Below are 23,186 nucleotides of genomic sequence, written 5' to 3' on the forward strand. Positions count from 1 at the left end.
GAGTGCTCCTACCTGCTGCCTCCTGGCGGGCCTTGCGCTATGGGCGTCGTCCCCCCGTGGTCCTGGCCTCTGGGCCTGCTGCCCACCTGTTAGAAGCAGCGGGTGGGGGCAGGGTTCAGCTCCCAGCTCTCCCATGCATGGCCTCGGTGTCAGGCTGGGCAGTCGGGGGTGTCCCACCCCTACCTCGCGGAGGCCCTCCAGAAACAGGATGGCGTGGTACCCTGGTGGTGGGGGCCCAAGGCGGACGTCGGAGAACTGGACGCAGCCGCGCTCTGCTCGCTGACGGCTCCCAGGACAGCGGGGCTCGTGTCTCCCAGCTGAGGGGAAAGAGGATTCCAGAAAAACAAAGGAAAAGGCCCTTTAAATATCACAAAAGTCAGAAAGGACATTTCCCGTGGCCTCTCTGAAGTGGGACTTGTGTGGCTGAGGTTATTGGCCCATGGATGGCCACATGGGCCTGGGGGGGGCCTGGCGCTACTGCCCAGAGTGCCGGCCATGGCCATCTCCAGGTGAATGGCTGGGCTGGTGTAGACAGAGGGCTCCATGGGGCATGGTTTTGGGTCCACCGCCCCTCGATGCCCCTTTGTCTGCGGTCCACCACCAGGCTTGGCAGGTGGTGCTTTGGGGCTGAGAGGGTCTCCTGTCACAACACCTGTGCCACTGAGGACCTGGGTGTCCTGGACAGGACTGGACAGGCCTCAGGTCAGAGGCCTTGTGCTCAGCCAGGCAAAGCCTGGTGCCCTCTTCTGAACAGTATGACCAGAGGACATGCCTCCTTAATGAGGGCTGCCCCATGTGGTGATGTCAGACCACACGCACAGAGCATGGAAGGGCCCACGGCCACCAGCCCCACAAGGGTGGCTGACCCCCTCAGGGGACCTGAAACCCTCTAGTGCTAGAGAACATCAGAGGGTTAGGTTTAATCTGCCTGTCCTGCCACGGGGACCCCACTGGGACCCCCGGCCACCCTGGCTTCCTCCAGCCCCTCCCCCAAGAGTCCTAAGGTGTGATGGCCACAGGGAGTGCTTCCACCCCTCCCCTTCCCTGTGTCTCTTCTGCCTGCGGGGGACTCTGCGGTGTGGTGCTGTGCAGGGCTACCCCACGACCGTCCCAAACAGACACACATCAGGCTTGCTCTCATATGGGGCTGGACTCAGGGCTCTCCTGACCACCCTCTGCCCCGAGGGCCCTGCCCACATGTACACAAGTGGGGAGGGGCCTCGGGGAGGTGGCTGGACACTCCTGCCAGCAGACTCTGCAGGGTGGATCCTTCATCGGCCCCCTCGGGGGGAGTGGTCTGGGTGAGTGGAAGGGTCTCTCCTCCATACTCTGGATGGGGCCCTGGGGTGCAGGCATTAACACCCCCTCCCTGGAGCCCAGCTTCTGCAGGGAGAGGTGGAGATGGACCCCAGAAGTATTTCCAAATTACAGGTGGGGAATTATTTCTCTCGGCGGGGTCTTAATCTCATCGTTACGGCACATTATAAAAGCAGAGTCTTTGCTCCTGCAAGGATGTCCTCTGTGCACGCTGTCTCCCTGTCAGTTTGGCTGCCCGGGCACCGTGGATGTCCTGGGCAGCGATGGGAAAACGCACTGCTGATGGAATCGTTTCCAGCTCTTAACGCACTGCGGCTTCTGTGCAGCTTTGCAGGAGCTAACGTCTCCCACCTCTGGACAGTAAAGACCCTGTGCTGTGTCCTCTGCCAAGGTGACCGGTTAGTGGGCCCCAGAAGGAGCTGGGCTTGCTGAGGCCGCGGTTCCTCCTGAGCAGCAACTCAGATCTAGGCCCACAAAGCACCGTATCGAGGGGCCTGGGTGGAAACAGCTGGTGTGCAAATCTGTGGATGTCCACACCAAGTTTGAGCTGCCGCCCCCCGGCTCTGGGCACCAACAGGGCTGCTGGAAGAGGATGGTTAGTCCTCCCGACCCTGCAGGCTGCCCGGAGCATGGATGCTCCTGTGTCCGCCCTGCAAGTGAGGAGGGACTGAGGAACCGAGGCTGGACCATGGAGTGAGACCCCAGTGCTCTGGGAGCACACACGACCCTGAAACCAAGTGGGCAGATGTGGCGAGGAGGGGATGCCGAGACCCTGACAGCAGCTCAGGATCACCTCCGCCTGAGTCATGAGGGCGGGCACCCTGACCCCTAGGATGCCTGCTTACGGTCCAGGGACAGAAGAGGAAGGGCTCCAAGACCCTTTTGTTGAGAGTGACAGAACCCAGCTCTGTCCGGCTGAAACCCCATAGGCAGCTCTACCTGCAGTCCTAGGAGGGAACCTTCTAGATTTTGGGACATGCGGACCCTGGCCTGGGGCTGGGGGCTGGGGCGGTCCCACCAAAGGGGTGGGGGGCGGCCGCCTTTGGAGTTGGGATCATGGACACAGGAGACGGGGGAGGGGTGTCCATCTGCACAGACACGCACTGCCTGTGCTGGACACCTGGCCTCTTCCTGCCACCTCCGCTCACTGGTCTCATACCTCTCAGGGGGACCCCCCAGCTGCCCACTGCCCTCCCTGGTGATTGCCACCCCACCGAGCCTTTCGGCTCCAGGCTCTGGATGTCCAGTCCACCCCTCATGCTCCAGCGCATGGATCCATCTCTGCCTGTACCCTGAGCACGAGCCGGTCCTGTCCTTGCTCATGGCTGAGCCGTGCTGAGCCCTCTGGTCTTTGGTGCTGCGGGCCTCTGCCCACGCATCCCCATCAGGTCCTTGCTGTGGGTGCGATGACCCCTCCCCACCCTGTCTGCCCTGTGTCCAACCTGGTCCCGAGAGTTTGAACCACCCACAGGAGAGGCAGGTGCCCCACGGGAGGGAAGACTCCACTTCTGACAATAGACTTGGCTGCAGAAACCCTGCCAGGCTTCTGGCTGCCCACTGCCTTCCCTGGTGGGGACAGGCTGGCCGTTCTCCCGGCCGAGTGTGCAGGGGCCAAGTGGCCACTTCAAGTGTACCTGAGTCCTGAGGATGCTGCAGGAGAGGGAGAGAGCCCTATCCCTCGTGTCCTGAAAGGGTCATCACTCCTGGGCGAGGGTCCTGCCTGGGCCTCTGGGGCCCTTAGGGCGGCTCCTGGTGCATTTCTGCGGCCTCCCCAGCCAGGTGGCCCCGTGAGCAGGTTCGCGACTCCAGCTCTCTGGAGTGACTTCCAAACCTTTCTGTCGATTTTAATTACATCAATTACAGCTTTATCAGCAAGATAAAGGTCACTGTGCTGCCTCCAGGGAGCAGGAGGCTGAGCTGGCCAGGGAGAGCGGGCAGCTTGACCTCTCCGGGAGGGAAATGCCAATTAATTATCTTTTTACAGCCGACTCAATTAGACTCCCTAATCACCTGTGTAGGACACAGAAGAGGCGCAGAGACCTCGGGAATAAGCGCCGCTGCTGTGGGCCTGGTGTCTCCGGGACAGCTGGCTCCAGGCGGGATGTTTGCTCCCTTGCAAGACTTGAGCCCCTAGGAGGTTATCAGCCTGAAGAGGACGAGCTGGCCCATCTGCTGGTGACCAGACACACCATGCCAGTCTCAGGGCAGACCCCATCAGCAAGGGGCTGGCTGGTTACAGAGATGGACACGCTGGCAGCCAGCAGCTGGGGAAGCAGGGAGGTCCACGCGGGAAGGACACCTGGGGCCCTGGGTCTTGATGGCCAGGGGCAGGGGAGGCAGCCTGAGGGCTGGGGGGCCTCCCCACCCTTCTCCAGCTGCCCAGGACCTGGGAGATGGCTCCCTCTGATTTGTGTGCCAGCCCTTTGGGCCCTGTTTGTCCCTGAGCGTACACAACTCTGCTGGGGCCTTGGGGTCTGGCCTGGAGGGTCTGCCTTCAGCCGGTCAGCTGCCTCCCCACCTGGCACTGGTGTGCACACACGCACATGCGCACACACAAGTCCTGACTCTCACACGCCCCTGCCCAAGAGGCCTCCAGCCCCAGGGCCACTGCCCTGTGACCCTCTCCACGGGCTGCCTGGTGCCAACCTGTGGGTGTGGTTGAGGGTGCCGACCACACCCCCGAACAACGGAGCTGCCCCCACAGACCAGGCCTCGGTCCTGTCAGTGGTGTTTGCCTGGGAGGGCTTCCTAACGTCTGTCAAAAACCTCTTGAGTGACCCCCCCAACAGGGCCCCTCCTCAGCCCTGCCGTGGTTCCTGGGGGAAGGGGAGGGGGAGGAAAGAGGAAGTGCCACCCCCCCACCCTCCCAGTCACTGGAAGCTGCCTAGGCTCCTTCATGTACATTTGGTGAACCAGCCAGAGGGAGCAACCTGGATGTCTGGGCAAGCTCCCCCAACACCTGTCCTGGCGGCCACATCCTGCAGAGCTGTCTGGGCTTCACTTCCCATGCAGTAGGCCTGAGGGCTGGGGCTCCCCCGGCAGTGAACCCATGCTACTGTCCAGGGAGACGACAGTGACAGAAACACTGCAGTCAGGGATGAGCGAGCTGCTGACATCTGACAGGTCAGTCTGTCCTGTTGGCTGATGGGGTGAGGGGTGTGGCTGGGAGAATCGAGTGCATCCTGAGCCCCCCAGGTGACCGGAGGCAGAGCAGGGACCCCTAGCCCCTCTCAGTCCTACCCTCCTGACCGTGGAGCCAGGAGTCAATTCTGGTGTCTGTGAACCACTTGATACCAGGAGATGGTCCAGGACAGGAGGAGGTAAGAAAGGCTGTGGGTCTTGGTTGTTTGAGGCCACAACTGCCTGAAAACCCTGCAGGTGGGTTCATGTGGCAGGGACCAGAATGGATGGGCTACTGTCCCCCAAGCATGGCTGACATCCATCCAGAGTCCTGCCTTCTGACCCCACCTGGCACCCCCCTGGACAACACATCCTAAGGTTAGGCTGTGACCATCCTTCACCAAGTGGGGATTGTTTCTGTACAGGAAACAAAGCCAGAGCCTCATCCATTGCCTCCTGGCTCCTCCCCATCTCCCAGGGTCCCCATCCACCTGGGCCTTTCTCCAGCTTCGCTGTTGCTCACCTCCACTGGCTCCTCCAACCCCAAATATGCTCCTCTCTAGACCTCCTTCCACACCTTGTTTGGATGCTGATCCCCTGAGGAGTGAAGCCTGCTTCTCCTGGACAGTCTCTCCTGGTTCTTATGGCCTCAGTTCTTAGGTGTCCTTAGGACCAGGTCTGCCTGATGCATTGTCCTCACCACCCTGACTACCACGATCATCCTCATCACCATCATCAGCATCTTCATCAACACCATCATCATCCTCATCACTACCACTTCACCATCTTCATCACCATCACCACCATCACCACCATCATATCATCACCATTACCATCATCATCATCACCGTCATCACCACCACCATCACCACCATCATCATCACCGTCATCACCACCACGACTGTTTTCACCTCCATGGTAGGGTCACTCTGCACTCTCCAGGGGCAAGGTCCTTTGCTAAGCTCTTCCCAGGTGGTTTACACACATGGAACCCTCAACTCAGCCTAGAAGAGGAGCCATCGTCTCCCTGTTTACACAGGAGGAAACTGAGAACAGCCAGCTCTGGCCAAGGTGCTGCTGCTCTGCTGCTGCCACCAGGGTGGAGGCAGGTGCACAGAGCTTGTCTCTGAAGAGCCCCGGGCTGGGCCTGCAGTTCCCTCAGGAGCCCCTGCAAGGGCACCCTCCTCCACCTTGGTTGTACTTGTCCAGGCTGCCTACACCTGGGATGGAGACATGGGCCTAAGATCAGCCCCAGAAACAAATTCTCCATGTGGGGAACATGGAGCCTTATTTGTAACTGGGCCCTCTTCCCAGCTGGGGGACTTGGCTTATTTTTTTTAATAAGAGATTTTCAAACTCAAGAATTTCCAGGCCAGCCAGGGGACTGTAACCTGGCCTGGTCTGGCCTGGGAGGGGTGGCCATGTGGAATCTCCTGTTCCCCTGATGGGTGGCTGCAGATCATATACAGCCTTGACATACTCCTTTCCCAATTTTGAACCAGTCTGTTCCATGTCTGGTTATAACTGTTGCTTCTTGACCCACATACAGGTTTCTCAGGAGACAGGTAAGGTGGTCTGGTACTCCCATCTCTTTAAGAATTTTCCAGTTTGCTGTGATCCACACAATCAAAGGCTTTAATGTAGTCAATGAAGCAGATGTTTTTCTGGAACTCCCTTGCTTTCTCCATAATCCAGTGAATGTTGGCAATTTGATCTCTGGTTCCTCTGCCTTTTTTTAATCTAGCTTGCACATCTGGAAATTCTCGGTTCATGTACTGTTGAAGCCTAGTTTGAAGGATTTTGAGCATAACCTGCTAGCATGTGAAATGAGTGCAATTGTATGGTAGTTTGAACATTCTTTGGCATTGCCCTTCTTTGGGATTGGAATGAAAACCGACCTTTTCCAGTCTTGTGGCCACTGCTGAGTTTTCCAAATTTGCTGGCATAACAAGTACAGCGCTGTAGCAGCTCCTGGAGGTGCCCACTAGCCCACAGGTTCCCATCCATCCCCCAGTCCTTAGCCAGAGACTGAAAAGCAGCCAATGGCCCCTGGGTGTTCCCTGTGTGTTCATTTTGTCTCATGCAAGTGGCTCGCTATGCAGCAGCCTCGTTCTGGGTAGAGGAATGGGGGTGGGTGGGGCCCAGACCCCAGAAGTGGCCCATGGACGCTCGTCCAAGTTCTCTCCTATAGAGATGTGTCCTTTCACATGCTGGGAACTTGCCATTTCTGAAGCTGCCACTTTGATGACACCCGTCCTGGGGGTCTCAGATGGCTCTGGTCAGAGGCCTCAGGGGCCATGAAGCGGCCTGAAGTAGGGCAACGGGCAGCTGCTTTCCACCATGAGGGTCACTGCAGGGAGCAGTCAGCAGGCAGGGAGGCTGGATGGCTGCGGGGGAGGCCTGGGGTCTCCAGAGGCAGAAGCTTGTCTTTCTGAGTGATTGAGTCAGCCTCGGACTGGGTAGGGCTTGTACTTCCTCACGAGAAGGAACTCACGTGCTTCTGTTTTTCCAGAAAAGAGTGGAGAGGTGTTTGTTGCTCTCTCTAGGAGGCCATCAGGCCAGGGAGCTTGTGGCTGGCATGAGGGGCCCGGCCTAGGTCATGCTGTTTCTGCCTCCAGCCCCCTCCTGCACAGGGCAGGGCTGGCACAAGACCCTAGGCTCTGAGGAAGGAAGGAACTGTGTCAGCAAACTTCCTTTAAAGAGAAAAAGTGGGACTTCCCTGGTGGTCCAGCGGTTAAGAATCTGCCTTCCAATTCAGGGGACACAGGTTTGATCCTTCGTCAGGGAACTAAGATTTACATGCCATGGGACAAGTAACCCTGTGGGCCACAACTACTGAGCCCACACTCTAAAATCTACATGCCACAACTAGAGAGACAGCTGTATTCCACAGGAAAGACCCAGCACAGCCAAAAAAAGGTGCTGATTCCAAGGCTTCGAGAAAAGGCTTGTAGGGGCTCCAGCCACCAGGTGCCTGGGAGCAGCTGGCGGTGGGTGGGTGGGGGTTGGGGGGTGGGGGGTTTTAGGGGGCAAGACCTGAGAAGGCCACGAGACTTACACTCTTCCCCGCGCTGCTCCGGGAACCATGCCCTGACTGAGGGGTGAGAGTGCACGGTCACACGCACACACAAGAGCTTGCACACACTCACACACTCATTCACACACGGGACTCAATCACAGGGAAAACACTCTCCCCAGTGCAAGGCCCCCAGACTCCAATGCACACACACACCTACGCGTGTACAGACTTACGTGTGCACACACCCCCCGACAAGTGCAGCCCCTCAGCTGGTCCAGGCCCCTCCTCCTAGTCACCCAGTCCTGACTCTGCCCCCATCCCTGGGGCCCGGCTCAGGCCCGCCCTGCTGCCCCCGGGACCACAGTAACCCCTCAAGTAGACCCCTTCCTCCATCCCGAGTGCCTTTGGCATGTGCTCCCTGACAGAGGCCGGGTCCTGGCCTCTCGCGGGGAGCTCTGGACAAGTTAGGGCACCCACCTTGCCTCCCGCCCTCCATAGTCTCCTGGTTGAAGCTGCTATTGGATCCCAGGGGCCACACCCTATGCCACAAGCCCCCATGCCTCCCCTCTGGGACGTGGACCCATCAGCCAGCCGCGGCATCTCAGTCAGTCAGCGCAGGAGCCTGACCCAGCACGGTGTTCTGAGTGGCCCCTGTGGACAGGGGCCTGCAGGCAGCACTGTGGCTGACGGAGGAAGCCATGGGTTTGGTGACATAGTGGGGTGACGGGGTGGGGGGGCAGAAACTGTTCTTGTGGCAACCCCTGGGGTGAGGCTGCAGACAGGCAGGGGCTCTGACCACAGAAGATGGGCAGCCCCATGGGGGGCACCCAAGTGGGAGGCGAGGCAGAAGGGGTGACGGAGGAGGGCCACCCCATCTGATCCTAGAAGCTGCCAGCAGCCGCTGGCTAGTTAGTTGGCTTCTTGGTCAGAATCTGAATGTGAGGGAGACCAGGAAGCAAATAAGTGACCACCCCAGCTGGTCTGGTGATTCAAAGTGGTCTGGGCCCCCATGACTCCCAAGGTCATGAAGAGAGCCCACTGGACGATCTCAGAAGTGGGGTCCTTGCCTCAGAGGCTATGACCCGGAGCTGAGATGGGGGCCAGGCTGGCGCCATGTTGCCGGGAGGCTCGTTCGGGTCACCCATGGTTCAGTCCTTTCTAAGGACATAGGTGCACCCAGCGTGAGCATCCACATTGGTGCAGGTTCGTGGCCATGCCAGACCTTGGCTGCACAGGGAGCCTGGGTGCACACTCGCCTCCCTTTTTCTCTCCACCCCGTGCGGCCCACTGGACAGACGCCAGAGACCCACTGTCAGGGGCCTAAGTGCATAGGGTGTCCGAGGCAGCGCCAGAGTCCTTCTGCTGCCCATGCCCATGGGGCTGCAAAACACACAGAGGGGCTAGTGCCCCGCAGCTCCTGGCCAGCCCCAGACCAGGCGTCCAGTCATGGGAAGGAGGGGCTGGAGGGGGCTCCCACTGCCCTGCAGACAGGCCCCTCTTCCTCCCTGGGCTCCCAGACCGCAGGATTGCCGCAGGGCCAGAGGGCTGTGTCCAGGAGAGCCACCAGGGAGGGCACCCCCTGAGGCCCTGGCTCCCAGAAGCTGTGGTCTCAGGGGCCTGAAGCCCCTACCCCTCTGATGCCGGTTCCAGGCAGACAGCCCCCTCCCATCTGAGTTCACTTCCCTTGTCCTCCATGGCATCGGCCCTGGAAGCAGCGCGGAATCTTTTTATATTTCCCTGGGACATTCCTTCTAGCTGGGACAATTCCTAGACAAGAAATTTATAGCACAAATTTTCCTTTAAAAATATGGATCTTTCATGCTATTCTGCCATAATTAACCATAGACAATTAATATTAAAATGCGTTATCACCCCAAGAGGCAATGAAATTTCCAGATCTCTGCTATGCATTCCGTCACTTTTATTGGCAAGACTGTATTAGCGGCAAAGGGCACCTTGATTTTTAAAATCGTCTCACAGATCCCTTCTGATGGGCACTCAAAACCATGTTCAACAGTGAAAATGAGGGCCACTCAGATCAACTGGAAACATTTCCTGGTAGGGTTTTGTGCATTAAAAAAAACCAACAAAACAACAAAACAACAAAACAGCAATCTGAGGTTCTCCCTCCCTGCTTTGGCGTTTTTTAGGTTCCCAAATCCAATTTACAGGGGATTGTCTGAGCCACCCGGCTCTGCCAGCCTGACAATGTCCCTCCAGCAATTAGCAGCACCTGCATTAGGATTCAATGGACTTAAATTACTGGGGGGTGAGGCAGACACCCCACTGACAACAATTAACACAAAAGGGCTGCACCATTTAAAGCTGTGGGTGGGAATTACAAAAGGTTAAGAGACTAAATATAAAAAAAAATTTTGAATATAAAATCAACGTGCTTTGTTACAAAAATCTGGGTGCTATAATTTAACCAAATTAGGGTTTAGAATATCTGGCAATAGGCCACGTCTATGACATCGTCTTTTATTCTCAACAAAAAGCAACTTGTCTATTCAAAAGTTAAAAACAATTAAACAACTGAAATATTTCATGTCAACAAAATAATAAAACACAGAGTTTTGAATTACGTACTACTGACATTAGGCCTTTGGAAAGGGAAAGCATTTTCTCTCCTCGTTTCACTTATTTGTATAATTGGAAGCCAAGTTCTCAGAGGTTCGTTTTCTTAATTGCCTGCCGGATGCCGGAGTAGAATGCTGACCCGCCATCTGTGAAAGCCTGGCCCCATTGGGGCCGGGGCAGGTGAGGGCTGAGCCCCCAGGGCAGGGGGCCTGCGGGAGGCTGGGGTAGGGGGTGAGACCCAGAGTGGGGGTGCTTCCCAGTGGCCCCTCCTTTGTAAACAGGCATTGGCTCCGGGCACCCACAGTTCTGAACCACTGACCAGGAGGCTACATTTTCTTCTGCCCAGAGAAGTCTGGGGTGCAGGGTGGGGGCACAGGGGTGCCGAGCCCCTGTAGCTGCTCCTGCCGGTGGGGGTCTGTGCTCATGCATGCCTGGGCTGTCAGAACAAGTTGAAACAGGAAAGCTGCTTTAAAATGTAAGACGGCGCGGGTTTTGTTCTAACTTGTGGTCAGCCTCAGCTTCGAGGCTTCTGCTCAGGGTCGTCTTTCCTCCCTCCCTTCCCGGGGCCGCCGACCTCTGGGAGACCCCCTAACCACTCCAAGGTTTGAACCTGACCTTGTGCTCCAGGGTGGGAAGGGGGGTGGGCAGGAGGCCACAGCAGCTCCCCCTATCCGCTCGCTGAATGCAGTGCTACCTCTAGGAGCAGGGTCACAGGTGCCCCTGCCAGGGTCCACTGGACACGCCCACCGGGGCCTTGGCTCAGGGCAGAGCCTGGGGTTGGTGGCTCCTGACCCCCAGCACTCAGCTCTGGCTGGCCTGCCCCACTGAGTAGGCCTGGGGGGGCCCTCGTCAGCTCCTGAGGCTGCGACATTCCCATGGCACAACCACACCATCTCCCTCAGTACCTGCTGGTCTAACAGAATCAGTATCTTTACCACCAGCCCATTTTAGCAAACCCGTTAACCACAGCCTATAGTCCTGTCATGGGGCTGGAGGGTGAGGTTGGGGGCAGGCAGGGGTCACAAATGGGCCTGCTTTCTACAAGGAGATGTGGGGGGAGATGGGGGTACCTGCACGGAGGTGGCAGGAGGCCCAGATCCTTGCTCACAGGCTGTGGCCTGTCCAGCTCTGTGCCCTCCAGGGCCTGGTGGTGCAGCGAGATGATGGGGTTTCTGATTTAGGCTTCAAACCACTTGGCAGATGACGAGAAATATCCAGCCTCCACTTCTTCTCTGGTAGCAGAACCTGGTCCAAGCTGGCAAACTGTTTCTTGTCTCTGCATGGCCTAGTGGGGTCCTGTGACCAAGTTCTGGCCAGTGAGGTGTAAGCGGCAGTGGGAATGATAACCCAGGAAGCTTTTTAGAAAGCTTAACACTCCTTATGCTTCCCTCTTCGTGCTAGCTGGAATATGGCAATGATGGCTGGCACTTGTGCAACCCTCAAAGGCCATGAAGTGGTGCACAGAGTAGCAGAATAGAAACAGAAGCAGGAGTCCTTGGTCACTGAGAGATGGGTGACCACAATGGGGCTGCTCGATAAGCACAAGGGGTTGGGTGACTAGGCTTTGGTGAGAGCCGCCCCATATCCGGCTGTGCTGGTCACAACAGGCAATCAGTAGTGCTCACAACTCTGGGGGGGGGAAGCTGGATGTTTCACTGGACTCTTCTGGTTGGGGGGGTGTCCCTGTAAATTGCTTCAGTAGGAACAGTCACCTCAGAAGTTCTACTGGCCCTAGTTTCTTCCAGGACTTGTGCTGGGTTATCTCTGATCTGAAACCCACTGGGCTGTTCTTGAGACCTGTTTGTGTAGGGATCCTGGCTGCAGCCGGCAACCTGAAGAGACGTCCTCCAGGCTGGGCCCACGGCAATGCCCCTGGCCTCAGACTCAGCAGGGGCTGCGCTCCGTGCTGTGTCCTGCCCCTCTCAGACCTCACCCAGGGGAGCACGCAGGCAGAGACAGCCACCCGAGACCCCTGGGGCCCTTAACAGGCTGGAGAAAGGGCTCGGGTCCCTGGTGAAGGTCTGGGTCTAAGAACCAAGGAAGAAATGGTCATGGCTGTGCTGGGGTGAGTGTGAGGGGGACAGGGCTTAGTTTCCTGGTTCTGAGATACAGACATTCACCCGATGTGGAAAGGACTCCTGGTTTGTGCTGCCCTTATGGTGGAGCTACCCCAGAACACTGCACTCTCTGCTTTCCTTCAGGACAAGGGAGGAATAAAGAAAACTTAAAAGTTAAAGATATCTATCTTCATATAGCTGGGCTTCCCAGGTGGTGCAATGGTAAAGAATCCACATGCAATATGGGAGACGCAGGAGATGTGGGTTTGATCCCTGAGTGAGGAAGATCCCTCGGAGGAGGGAATGGCTGCCCACTCCAGTATTCATGACTAGGAAATCCTGTGGACAGAGGAACATGGCGGGCTATATAGTCCATGTGTTCGGACACGACTGAATGACTGAGCACATATACACACATCCCTGTATAGTCACAAAAGGAGGTTTTATCAGAACTAGGAAAGGCTTGATCACTCCTCTGGCCATTTCAGGGCTTTGCTCCACCCACCAGAGTCCTAGGTCCCACTGGGTGTCCCCCAGGCCCCCCTGAAACCCTGGGCCCTCCTTCCTGCTGTGTACATGACCCACAAGTTTTAACTGTTATTGTTGTCGTTGTTGTTCGGTTGCTCAGTTGTGTCTGACTCTTTGTGACCCCATGGACTGCAGCACACCAGGCTTCCCTGTCCTTCACTAACTCCCAGAGCTTGCTCAAACTCATATCCATCAAGTTGGTGATGCCATCCAACCACCTCATCCTCTGTCGTCCCCTTCTCCTCCTGCCTTCAATATTTCCCAGCATCAGGGTCTTTTCTAATGAGTCAGCTCTTCGCATTAGGTGACCAATGTGTTGGAGCTTCAGCTTCGGCATCAGTCCTTCCGGTGAACATCTGGGATGGGTGTTCTGTTATTATCTTAGGGTTTCTCTCACTGGAGGCTGACAGCTCACCTCCTTGCAGCAGAGCTGGAGTGTGCACCACAGTACGGACAAATGTAGCATGTTCACCACCCTGGGCTGACCCAGGCTCCCTAGCAACAGGCCCGAGAGGTTCGGGTATGGGGAGGGGAGGAATGTCGTCGTGGGGGGTGGGGACTTTCACCTGGAAGGGTCCCACGTGAACCCACTCCCACGAGGGGCAGACTGAGTCCTAAGAGGGGCAGAAGCAGGAGGAGTGTCCTCCCTGCCCTCTAGACGGGGGCCCTGCTCCCTCCTCAGGGCACTGTCCGGGGCCAGACCTGGTGGTGGGGCAGAGGGCGCGGGGGGCTCAGTCCATCGTCCTGCAGGCGGATGCTGAGAGCACCTCATTTTGTAGAAAAGGAGCTGAGCCCCAGGGAGGTTCAGGTGGAAAGGGATGGAGTTGCTCCTGCTGAGTACCCAGGGCCTGCGACTCGGCAGCAAACGCTGAAGGGGCTGGAGCCAAGTGGGCGTGGACCCCTTGGCTTCCCCACGGGCCGTTTTCTATGGCTTGACACCCACATGCTGGGTCCAGTCCATGGGCCTGCACATGGTCACTGACACGGGGCTCACACTCGGGCCAGCAAAGGGTCTGCCGCCCAGTGAGCGCCTCTATGTAAACACCAGCACATTCTCCAATGACGAGGACAACGCAGCTAAATTTGCTTCCATAAAGCAAGGGGACGCAGAGACAGGGTCCTGGGCCAGATCACCAAGGGTCCCCTGAACCAGCCAGCCCTGCCACCCTGGGAGGGAGGGACCCAGGCCTTGGTCTGGACTCTGCTCCATCTGACCCTGGCCCTGGACGTGGCAAGCCTGTGCCCCCACCCACCCAGGGTATGCCCAGGGCAAAGGAGAGTGTGAGGCCCTAAATCAAAGAGTAAGTATGCACCTGCCCGGTGGGGACCCCAGCTCCAATTACCCAGAGTCCCTCCCAGAAGGGTCGAGGACCTGGGGTACCAGGCTGGACCCTCACAGCGGGGACACTGCCCTCCCTTAACTAAAACACACCCCCTCCCGACTAAGAGCCCCAGGTTTGCGAGAGGATTCGATCCTTAGCTCTAACTGCAGAGATTAAAAACATACGGCCTCACTCTGCGTTCATGGCCACAAGGGACATGCTTGTGGAGGGCGCAGGACAGCGGTGTAGCGGCCCGGACCACTCATCCCCCACCCCTCCCTGCCCGGGGCTCTGGATCTGCACCGTGAGCACGTCCAGCAGCCCAGATGCCAGGTCGGCCGCCCCCAGCCCGCCTTCAAACTCCCGGCCACAGTGACTGCCCTCGGAACCATCTGGCCGGGGCCTGGGTGTGTCTTCCCGGGACATCCCAGGTCTCCCAGGTCCACAGTTCTCAGGGGTCAACTTCACTTCCTCCTGCCAAGGTTTGGGGGACACTGCTGTCAGCCGTGCATCCCTGAGCTCATGTTGCCCACCGCAGACCCCTCAGTTAGCCCCACTCACCAGGTGGGCCACCGGGGTCTCCCTCAGGGAGCAGTGAGTCGGCACTGGCACTTTCCAGGGCAGCTCTGGGCTCCGGGCCCCCAGACTCCGGGCTGGACAGAGGGTAGGAGATGCACTGGAATCCACTGTGGAGGGAAGGTCAGTGTCACCCACTTGCAGAGACACGGAGTCCAGGGAGGAGAAAGGGCTGAGGTGGCTCCTCAGAGGCCATGGGGTGTGGAGGAAGGAGGGAGGGGACGGTGTCTCACTCGGCCTCCCTGCCTCACTGCCCTCGGCCCGGGACTCCTGCCCTGCTCTGCCACCACTGTCAGAAGGGGCCTCGGTTTCCTCTCCACCAGATCAGCGTGTGGTGACCCTGCACGTCTTGGTGTGAGGAGCGGGCAGGGACAGTCCCAGCCGACACTCTGCGGAGTAGAGGAGGGGCTGGTCCTGCCATGCCTGCCCAGGTGCCGCCCAGGGCCACCCGTACTCACAAGGGGGTCTGGATGGGCGTCTGCCTGAGGCTGTCGTCCACTCTGAAGAAGCTAACCTCGGAGTAGGCTGGAAGCTGCACATACCGGACGCCCGCGGAGATCTCCAACTCCCGGCCATCCTCACCTTCCAAAAGGAAAGAGAGGCTGCTGAGGGCTGTGAGGGGGAGCGGCAGGACCTGGGTCCCCGTCTCCCTGGGGCTTTGTGAGGAGCAGGGCACCGGATGGGGCTGCAACTACGCTCACCTTGCCCTACCCTTGCATTCCTGGACCCTCGGCTCCACCCCACCCTCAGCCAAGCTGCCCACGGCTCAGAGGAAAAGGACGTTTGTATAGAGGCATGAAGGCAGACTTCTTGGGGAAAACAGCACAGAGAGGCAACCCCACGCGGCAGTGGAAGATGAGCCGGGATCCTTGACGTGGTAACAAAACCATGATGCAGGAGAGCTGAGAAAACTTATCACTAGCAGACGTACATGACAAGAAACGTTAAAAGTTAAGTCCTTTGGGCAGAAGGAAAATGGTAGCAATAGAAACCTGTGTCTACAGGAAGCAGTGAGGGCCAGAAATGGTATCTATAAACAGATGAAACTTCCTTTTACGTTTGTCAGCTACTCCTCAAAAGATAAACAACTGTTTAAACAAAAATGATCTATGTGTTATAAAGCTTATTAGATACATGAATGTAAAATGTACTGAAACAAAAGCATAAAGATTGTATTGCAGACAGAAACTATAAACTATAAAGCTCTTATACTGTCCATGAAGGAGTATGATACCACTTGGAGTTAGACTGATAATTTAAAGATGTATATTTACATCTTTAAGTAAACCTTAAAGTATCCTCTAAAATGACACAGAAAAGAGTTACAATTGATAATCCAGAAGAGGAGATAAAATGGAATTAAAAAAACAAAACTCAATGCATCCAAAAAAGAAAGGGATAGAATATAAGGGAGAAAAGCCAGCCGGGGAAAATAGAGAAGAAATCACAAAATGTTAAGTTTGAACCTACTATATTAAAAATTATATTAAATGTGAATGGTGTAAACCATTTAGTTAAAAGAGAGATGGTTACATTGGATAAAAAAGCAAGACCTAGGTATATGCTGCCTACAAAAAAATATATTTAAACTATAAGGACGTGAATAGGTTAAAGGTAAAAGCATGGATAACTGATGGAACAAACAGACATAAAATCAGTAATGATATAGCAAACTCAACAAAAATATCAACACAATTTACTTGATTGATGTTTATAGAATATCCTATTCAATTCCACTCAAGAACAGAATCCACACTCTTCTCAAAGTGCACTCAAAACATTTCCCAAAACAGACCATATTTTGAGCCATAATACAAGTCTCAAAAATTTAAGAGAATTTAAGATACGAAGTATGACTCTAACCACATAGAATTAAGTTAGAATCAATAACAGAAAGATCTCTGGAAAATCTTCAAATATTTGGAAGTGAAACAACACACTTCTAAATAACTCTTGGGTCTAAAAGGAAATCAAAAGGGAAATCAGAAACTATTTCAAATTGAATGAAAATGAAAGCATACCACATCAAAATTTGCAGGATGCAGTTAAAATAGTACTAAGCGGGAAATTTATAGCAACAAACTTCTATATTAGAAAAGTCTGAAATAACCTTGGAAACAATTCCACCTTACCAAGCGAAAAAGGAAAATAAAATTCAACCCAAACTAAGCAGAGGCAAGGAAGTAATAAGATCGAAATAGGAATTAATGAAATAAAAAGCAGACAATAGAGAAATGAATGAAACCAAAAGTAGGCTGTTTATCAATGAAACTGATAACATCTCACTATACTATTCAGGGAAAAAAAAAAAAGAAGACACCCGTAATCCATATTAGGAACAAGAGAGGTGATATCAGTTCATTAAGCAGGGAGCAAGGGAATGTCATGAACATTCAAGAAATCGGACAACCTGGAAGACACAAAACACCAAAGCTCACTCGAGAACAGATAACCTAAATAGCCTTATATGCAAGGGAAATGGGATTAGTAGTTAAAAATCTTCCCACAGAGAAATCTCTAGGCCCAGGTGGGCTTCGTATTAAATTCTACAAACATTTAAGAAACAATACTAATTCGACACAAACTCTTCTAGGAAATTAAAGAGGAGGGAATTTCCCCAACTTACTTTATGAGGCTGGCAATATTCTGATATCAAAACCAGACAAAGACATCACAAGGAAAAAAAAATCAAGACCAATTTCCTTATGAACAGACATGCAAATATTTGAAACAAAATGTAGCAAACTGAATGCCCAGATAATTCAAGGGGGGAAGAGAGGAAAGAACAGTTTTTTAACAAATGAAGCTGTGACAACTGGACATCTACTTGCAAAAGAAGATGAAGATGGACCCCTGCCTCACACCATATACAAAGGTTAACTCCAAATAGACATTAGGCTAAATGTAAGAGCTAAAAATATAAAATTCTTAGAAGAAAACAGAGGAATAAAACTTCATGACTCTGGGTTAGGCAGTCTTCTTAGATATGACACCAAAAGTACAAGCAACAAGAGAAATAAAAATAAACTGAACTTCATCAAAATTTAAACTTCTGTGTTCAAAGGACACAGTCAAGAAGCTGCATGACAACCCACAAAACAGAAAAAAATATCTGCAAATCAGATATCTGATATGGTGCTCGTATCCAGAATATATAAAGAATTCTAGATTACTCAGAATAAAAAGACAAGTTGCCCAGTGTTTTAACGGGCAAAGGATCTGAATAGATTTTTCTCTAGAGAAGATCTACAGATGGCCAGCAAGTGCATAAAAAGATGCTGCACAAATCATTATTTGTTAGGGAAACTCAAGTCAAAACCACAGTGAGACACCAGAACAACTACAACCAGAAAGACAGAGTAACTGGTGCTGGTGAGGAGGTGGAGCAACTGAAGCCCTCGGCCACTGCTGGTGGGAAAGAAAAGGAAGAAAAGCAAATTGTGTTTATTTGTAGATGACATGATCCTGTGTACAGAAAATCCTAAGAAAGCCTCAGAAAAAATTAGTTAGAACAAACAAGCTCAGCAAGGTTATAAAACATACATAAATCAGCTGTAGTCTTGCAATTTCTGAAGCGAAGATAACAAAACAATTCCATTTGTAATAGCATAAAAGGAAATAACAAATGTATCAGTAAACAAACTATAATTGAATAATGATAAATTTTGTTGTTGTTCAGTTGCTAAGTCATATCTGACTCTTTGAAACTGCATGGACTGCAGCACGCTAGGCTTCCCCTTCACCATCTCCTGAGTTTGTTCAAACTTGTTTTTTGCTGACTACAGAGCTTCTCCATCTTCAGATGAAAAGAACATAATCAATCTGATTTTGGTATTTACCATCTGGTGATATCCAAGTGTAGAGCTGTCTCTTATGTTGGTGGAAAAGAGTGTTTGCTATGACCAGTGTATTTTCTTGACAAAATTCTGTTAGCCTTTGCCCTGCTTCATTTTGTATTCCAAGGACTTGCCTGTTACTCCAGGTATCTCTTAGACTTCCTACTTTTGCATTCCAGTCCCCTATGATGAAAATAACGTCTTTTTCTTGGTGTTAGTTCTAAAAGGTCTTGTAGGTCATCACAGAACCATTCAACTTCAGCTTCTTCGGCATTAGTGGTTGAAGCATAGACTTGGATTACTGTGATGTTGAATGGTTTGCCTTGGAAATGAACCAAGATCATTCTGTCATTTTGGGGTTGTACCCAAGCGCTGGATTTCAGACTCCTTTGTTAACTATGAGTGCTACTCCATTTCTTCCAAGGGATTCTTGCTCACGGTAGTAGATACAATGGTTATCTGAATTAAATTTCTTTCCATTTTAGTTCATGGATTCCTAAGATGTTGACCACTTGATTTACCATTCCAATTTACCTTGATTCATGGACCAAACAATCCAGGTTCCTATGCAAATTATTAATCATTTATTAATAAGTTTAACAAAAGAGCGAGATTTGCACACTGAAAAATACTAACATTGATGAGCCTGAAGATAAATAGATGGAGAAATGTTTCAAGGTCAATCAGAAGAGTCAGCTTCTCCCAGCTTGTTCAACCTATCCCTGACAGAATCCCAAAGAAGGCAGGCTTGCTTTTTTCCCTTTTTTGGGGCAAAAATTGACAAGTTGATCCCAGAATATTCATACAGAAATACGAAGGTCCCAGAATAGCCAAAACAATTTTCAAACAGAAGGCTGGAGGAATCTCCGGTTTCAAAGCATGTGCTGTGTGCTCACTCTGATGCTCAGGCGTGTCCAACTCTGTGACCTTATGGACTGTAGCTCACTAGGCTCCTCTGTCCATGGGATTTCCCAGGCAAGAATACTGGAGTGGGTAGCCATTCCCTTCTCCAGGAGATCTTCCTGACCCAGGGATTGATCTTGTGTCTCCTGCATTGGCAGGCAGTATTTTTTTTTAACCTCTGAGCCTCTGGGGAAGCCCTTCAAAGCTTACTGGAAGGCTATGGTATAAGGACAGACATATTGATCGATGGAGTGGAACTGACATCCATCCAAGTGTAAACCTTTACACTTACGGTCAAGTCACTTCTGACCAAGGTGCCCAGGCAACTCTGCGGGGGAAGGACAGTCTTTTCAACACATGGCACTGGGACAGCTGGAATCCACGTGAGAAAAGATGAATTTAAACCTTTATCTGATCCATGAAAATTAACTTGAGCCAAAGTTGTAAAAGAAAAGAGGAGAAAAATCTCTGTAAACTTGGGTTAAGAATCCTCAGATGCATGACTAAGATCATAGTCAATAAAAAAAGAAATTGACAAACTGGGCTTCATCAGAATTTTCAGACTTCGGGGACTTCTCTGGCAGTACAGTGGTTAGGACTCTGTGCTTCCACCGTACAGGGCACGGGTTTGATCCCTGGTCGGGGAACTAAGTAAGATCCCACAGGCTGTATGGCAAAAAAAAAAAAGAACTTTTAAAACTTTTAACATTAAAAGACAACATTAACCAAAGAAGAAGAGGGCGGCAGAGGATGAGTTAGTTGGATGGCATCACCAGCTCAATGGACGTGAATTTGAGCAAACTCCAGGAGATGGTGGAGGACAGGGGAGCCTGGTGTGCTGCAGTCCATGGGGTCACAAAGGGTGGGACACAACTGACTGAGTGAACAACAACAACAAAAGACAGGTCACGCTGCAAGAAAATATCTGCAAAGATACATGTGACAAAGGACTCATATCCAGAACACATATAGAACTTGTAAACAAGTAAAAACTAAGATGAACCACCTTAATTTTTTTAAAAAACTGGGTGAAATACATGAATAAACATTTCTTTGTGAAGATATACAGATGTCCAAAAAGCACATGAAGAGCTGCTCAACATCATTAGTTTTGGGTTAACATAGATCAAAACCATGAGGAGGTGCCGCTGGACACCCTGAGGATGGCCTCTCCCTGGAGAGGATGTGGAGAAATCAGAACCTCGTATGTTGCTGACGGGACTGTAAAATGGTGCCACCACTTTGGAAAACCGTTTGGCTGTTTCTTTAGAAATTTAAACGCCAGCCTTCCCCATGACCCAGCAAGTCCACTCATGAATGTGTGCCTGAGAGAAATGAAACATGTTTACACCAGGCCCTGTGCACAAATGTCCACCGTAGCCAAGTGCCCATGACGGGACCGGCCCCTGGGGATGCAGGATCAGAGGTGTGTGGCCCATGGAGGGGCGAGCAGGGCTGCGTGGGTGGGCTGAGGGGCAGAGCGCGGCCACAGGCAGGAGTCCATCCACAAACAGCTTCTGGGAACGGGCATTGGTGGTGCCCAGGGTGGCAGGTGGGCATGGGGCAGGAGCCAGGGGTCTCTCTGGGCAGAAGGAAATGCTCCAAAACAGAGTGGGTGTGGTGATGGTTGCCCAGCTCTGCAAGTTTACTACAAATCATTGGCTCACCGAATACAGATGAGTTTTACAGTATGTAAGTGACACCGTGATGAAGTTGTTAAAATAAACCAATTGTGACTAAATACACTTGATTTATGCTACACATCATGCTTCCTCACAGAGCCATGGAGCCGAGGTGAACCAGTAGTGATTATCCCTGGTGGTCCTGCCCTGTCCCTCTGCCCCCCGAGGTCTGCTCTGCTCATGGGGTGAGAAGCCTGGTGGTCCCTTTGCTTGGCCGCAGGGCTGACTGAGCATCTAAATGCAGCCTGGATGGATGGGCGTCTGTTCACCTTGGTTACCCCAGGAGGAGTGAGAGAAGCCCTCCTCTTGGCAGGCTGAACGGCTGGCCCTGCCCTCTCGCAACCTCCCCATCCGCTGACTCTGAGTGAGCACCAGGGAGGGCTGCCCATGTGCACACACACAGGCATACACACGTGCATATGCTCACACACATGTGCACACGTGCTCACACACAGAGCACACAGAGTCCACATGCTCATATACATGCACGTGGAGGCACCCAGAAAGCCCAGGCACACACACACACGGAGGCATGCATGGAACCCATGTACTCATACACACACAGGCATACACAGAGCCCACGCACTCACATGGAGGCACGCATGGAGCCCTCGTGCTCACATGCACACACAAGCCCCATATGGCTGGCTGCCTCCTGCCAGCTGGAGGCTTGCGCCCTGCCACCCTTTCTGCCAGGGCCCCAGCAGCAAGAACTCAAAAACGGGGGCACCTGTGCGGAGCCCCGATGCTAGGAGCCACCTGCGGCATCTCATCTCCCAAGCTGACAGCTGCTCATCTTTCTGAAGAGCTCGCTGACTTCCTGGAGACACTTACTTGTGGCCACTTCCCCATTGTCCCGCTGTAGCTGAACAGTCAATGTGAGGGAAGACCCTTGGGCTGTGTCCATCACCTCTGGACCCAAAATCACGATCCTCGTGGCTTGTGCTGCAGAGAACAGAGCACACGTGTGGGGGGGGCGGGGCGGGGGCTCCGGGTCTGCATCGGCACCCCACACGCCCTGAGCAGGTGCTCAGCCCCGTCCCTGGGGCACTGGGTGAGGGGGGTGTGGATGGCACGGCCGTCAGGGCTGGGGTCTATCATGGGGGCCACGAACCCTATCCTGAGGGTCAGCTCTGAACCCACCTGATGGTGTTGGGGGAGGGCAGGGCAGAGGTGACCGCTGAGTGCAGGTGACCACCCAGTGGTGTCCAGTGCACACAGCCTCCCGCCCACCATTCTGACCTGGGCCCTGCCTTCATTGTGTCCATGACCTGACATGCGCTGGACGAGGCTTCAACCACCTGCCTGGAAGCTGGCCCACCTGCAGCTCTGAGTGAGCAGCTGCACCCGTGGATCTGGTACCAACGTTCTGATCAGGTACTCGAGTCCCCGGCCAGACTGACCCCTAGGGTGGTGCCCTTGTCCTGGAGGCTAACAGAAGGTCCCACACATGTCCGGGGGGCAATTCAGGGTGGGGGGAGGCCCCAGCAGAGGACCTGGCAGGCCACAGGCCACTTGAGGTCACATGCAGTGCAGAGAGCTCAGGGTAGGGGCAGGATGGAGACCAGGCAGGGGGCCAGGCACCCAGAGCCCTGAGGCTGGGAGAGTCCGAGACTGGCAGACCCTGTGCCTGGGAGGCCTGCTTGCAGTAGGACCACATGGCTCCAGAGTCCAGGGGCCTCTGCATGTCTTGAGCCCGGTGAGACCACACAGAGCATGAATTTCTCAAAAGGGGACTGTAGATACCTCTTCATCCCAGCCCCCTGGTCCATTCCTCCCATGAAGCTGCCCAGCACCAACCAGGAGAGGACATGCCCCGACCCAGACATGACCCCTGGGAGGACCCTGTGAGGCCAGCAGCAAAGCTGGGGCACCTACCCATGGGGTGACCGTTGATCCATATCCCTCGGTAGATGACCCCAGAGCAGTGGGCCATGCTGCCCTGTCCACTGAACACGCCACTGTGCCACTGTCCCTGCGGAGAGAACAGTGGGCTCAGGTGGGCTGGGCCCCAAGGACACTTGGCCCTCCAGGTTTCAGGGGCCACGGGGGACACAGGCTGAGGGGGACCCAATTTGCTCCGCATGGTGCAGTCCCCTGTGAATTGGGGGTTTAGGGACAATGGCCCAAATGCAAAATGCAAACAAAAATACGGCTCCAAATACTTGACAGCACAAAACGCTTTTAGTACAAAGACGCTGCGTTTGTGCAGAGGATCACGGGAGGCCTGTGGGGTGGGGGAGCCA

General features: G+C 53.7%; 1 protein-coding gene across 12 annotated transcripts in view; it reads right to left on the bottom strand.

Annotated features, from left to right (window-relative positions):
- MORN1 (MORN repeat containing 1) overlaps positions 1-23,186 on the bottom strand; it is a 48,872-nt gene that overhangs the window by 12,553 nt on the left and 13,133 nt on the right. For 7 of the 12 annotated variants that reach the window (XM_081488396.1, XM_081488400.1, XM_081488394.1 and 4 more), the window contains 6 exons: positions 22,819-22,915; positions 21,775-21,885; positions 14,978-15,101; positions 14,505-14,629; positions 184-317; positions 13-86 (listed from right to left, as the gene is read on the bottom strand). In XM_081488396.1, coding sequence (XP_081344522.1) covers positions 13-86; positions 184-317; positions 14,505-14,629; positions 14,978-15,101; positions 21,775-21,885; positions 22,819-22,915 — 665 coding nt within the window. Of the gene's footprint in view, positions 1-12; positions 87-183; positions 318-9,357; positions 10,473-10,783; positions 10,844-12,518; positions 14,418-14,504; positions 14,630-14,977; positions 15,102-21,774; positions 21,886-22,818; positions 22,916-23,186 lie in introns of those variants that run through there. The other 5 variants (XM_081488401.1, XM_081488405.1, XM_081488399.1 and 2 more) reach the window with 4 other exon arrangements.

Source organism: Giraffa tippelskirchi, chromosome 5, assembly GCF_054371585.1.
Source record: "Giraffa tippelskirchi isolate mGirTip1 chromosome 5, T2T-mGirTip1v1.2.pri, whole genome shotgun sequence".
Lineage (NCBI taxonomy): Eukaryota > Metazoa > Chordata > Mammalia > Artiodactyla > Giraffidae > Giraffa > Giraffa tippelskirchi.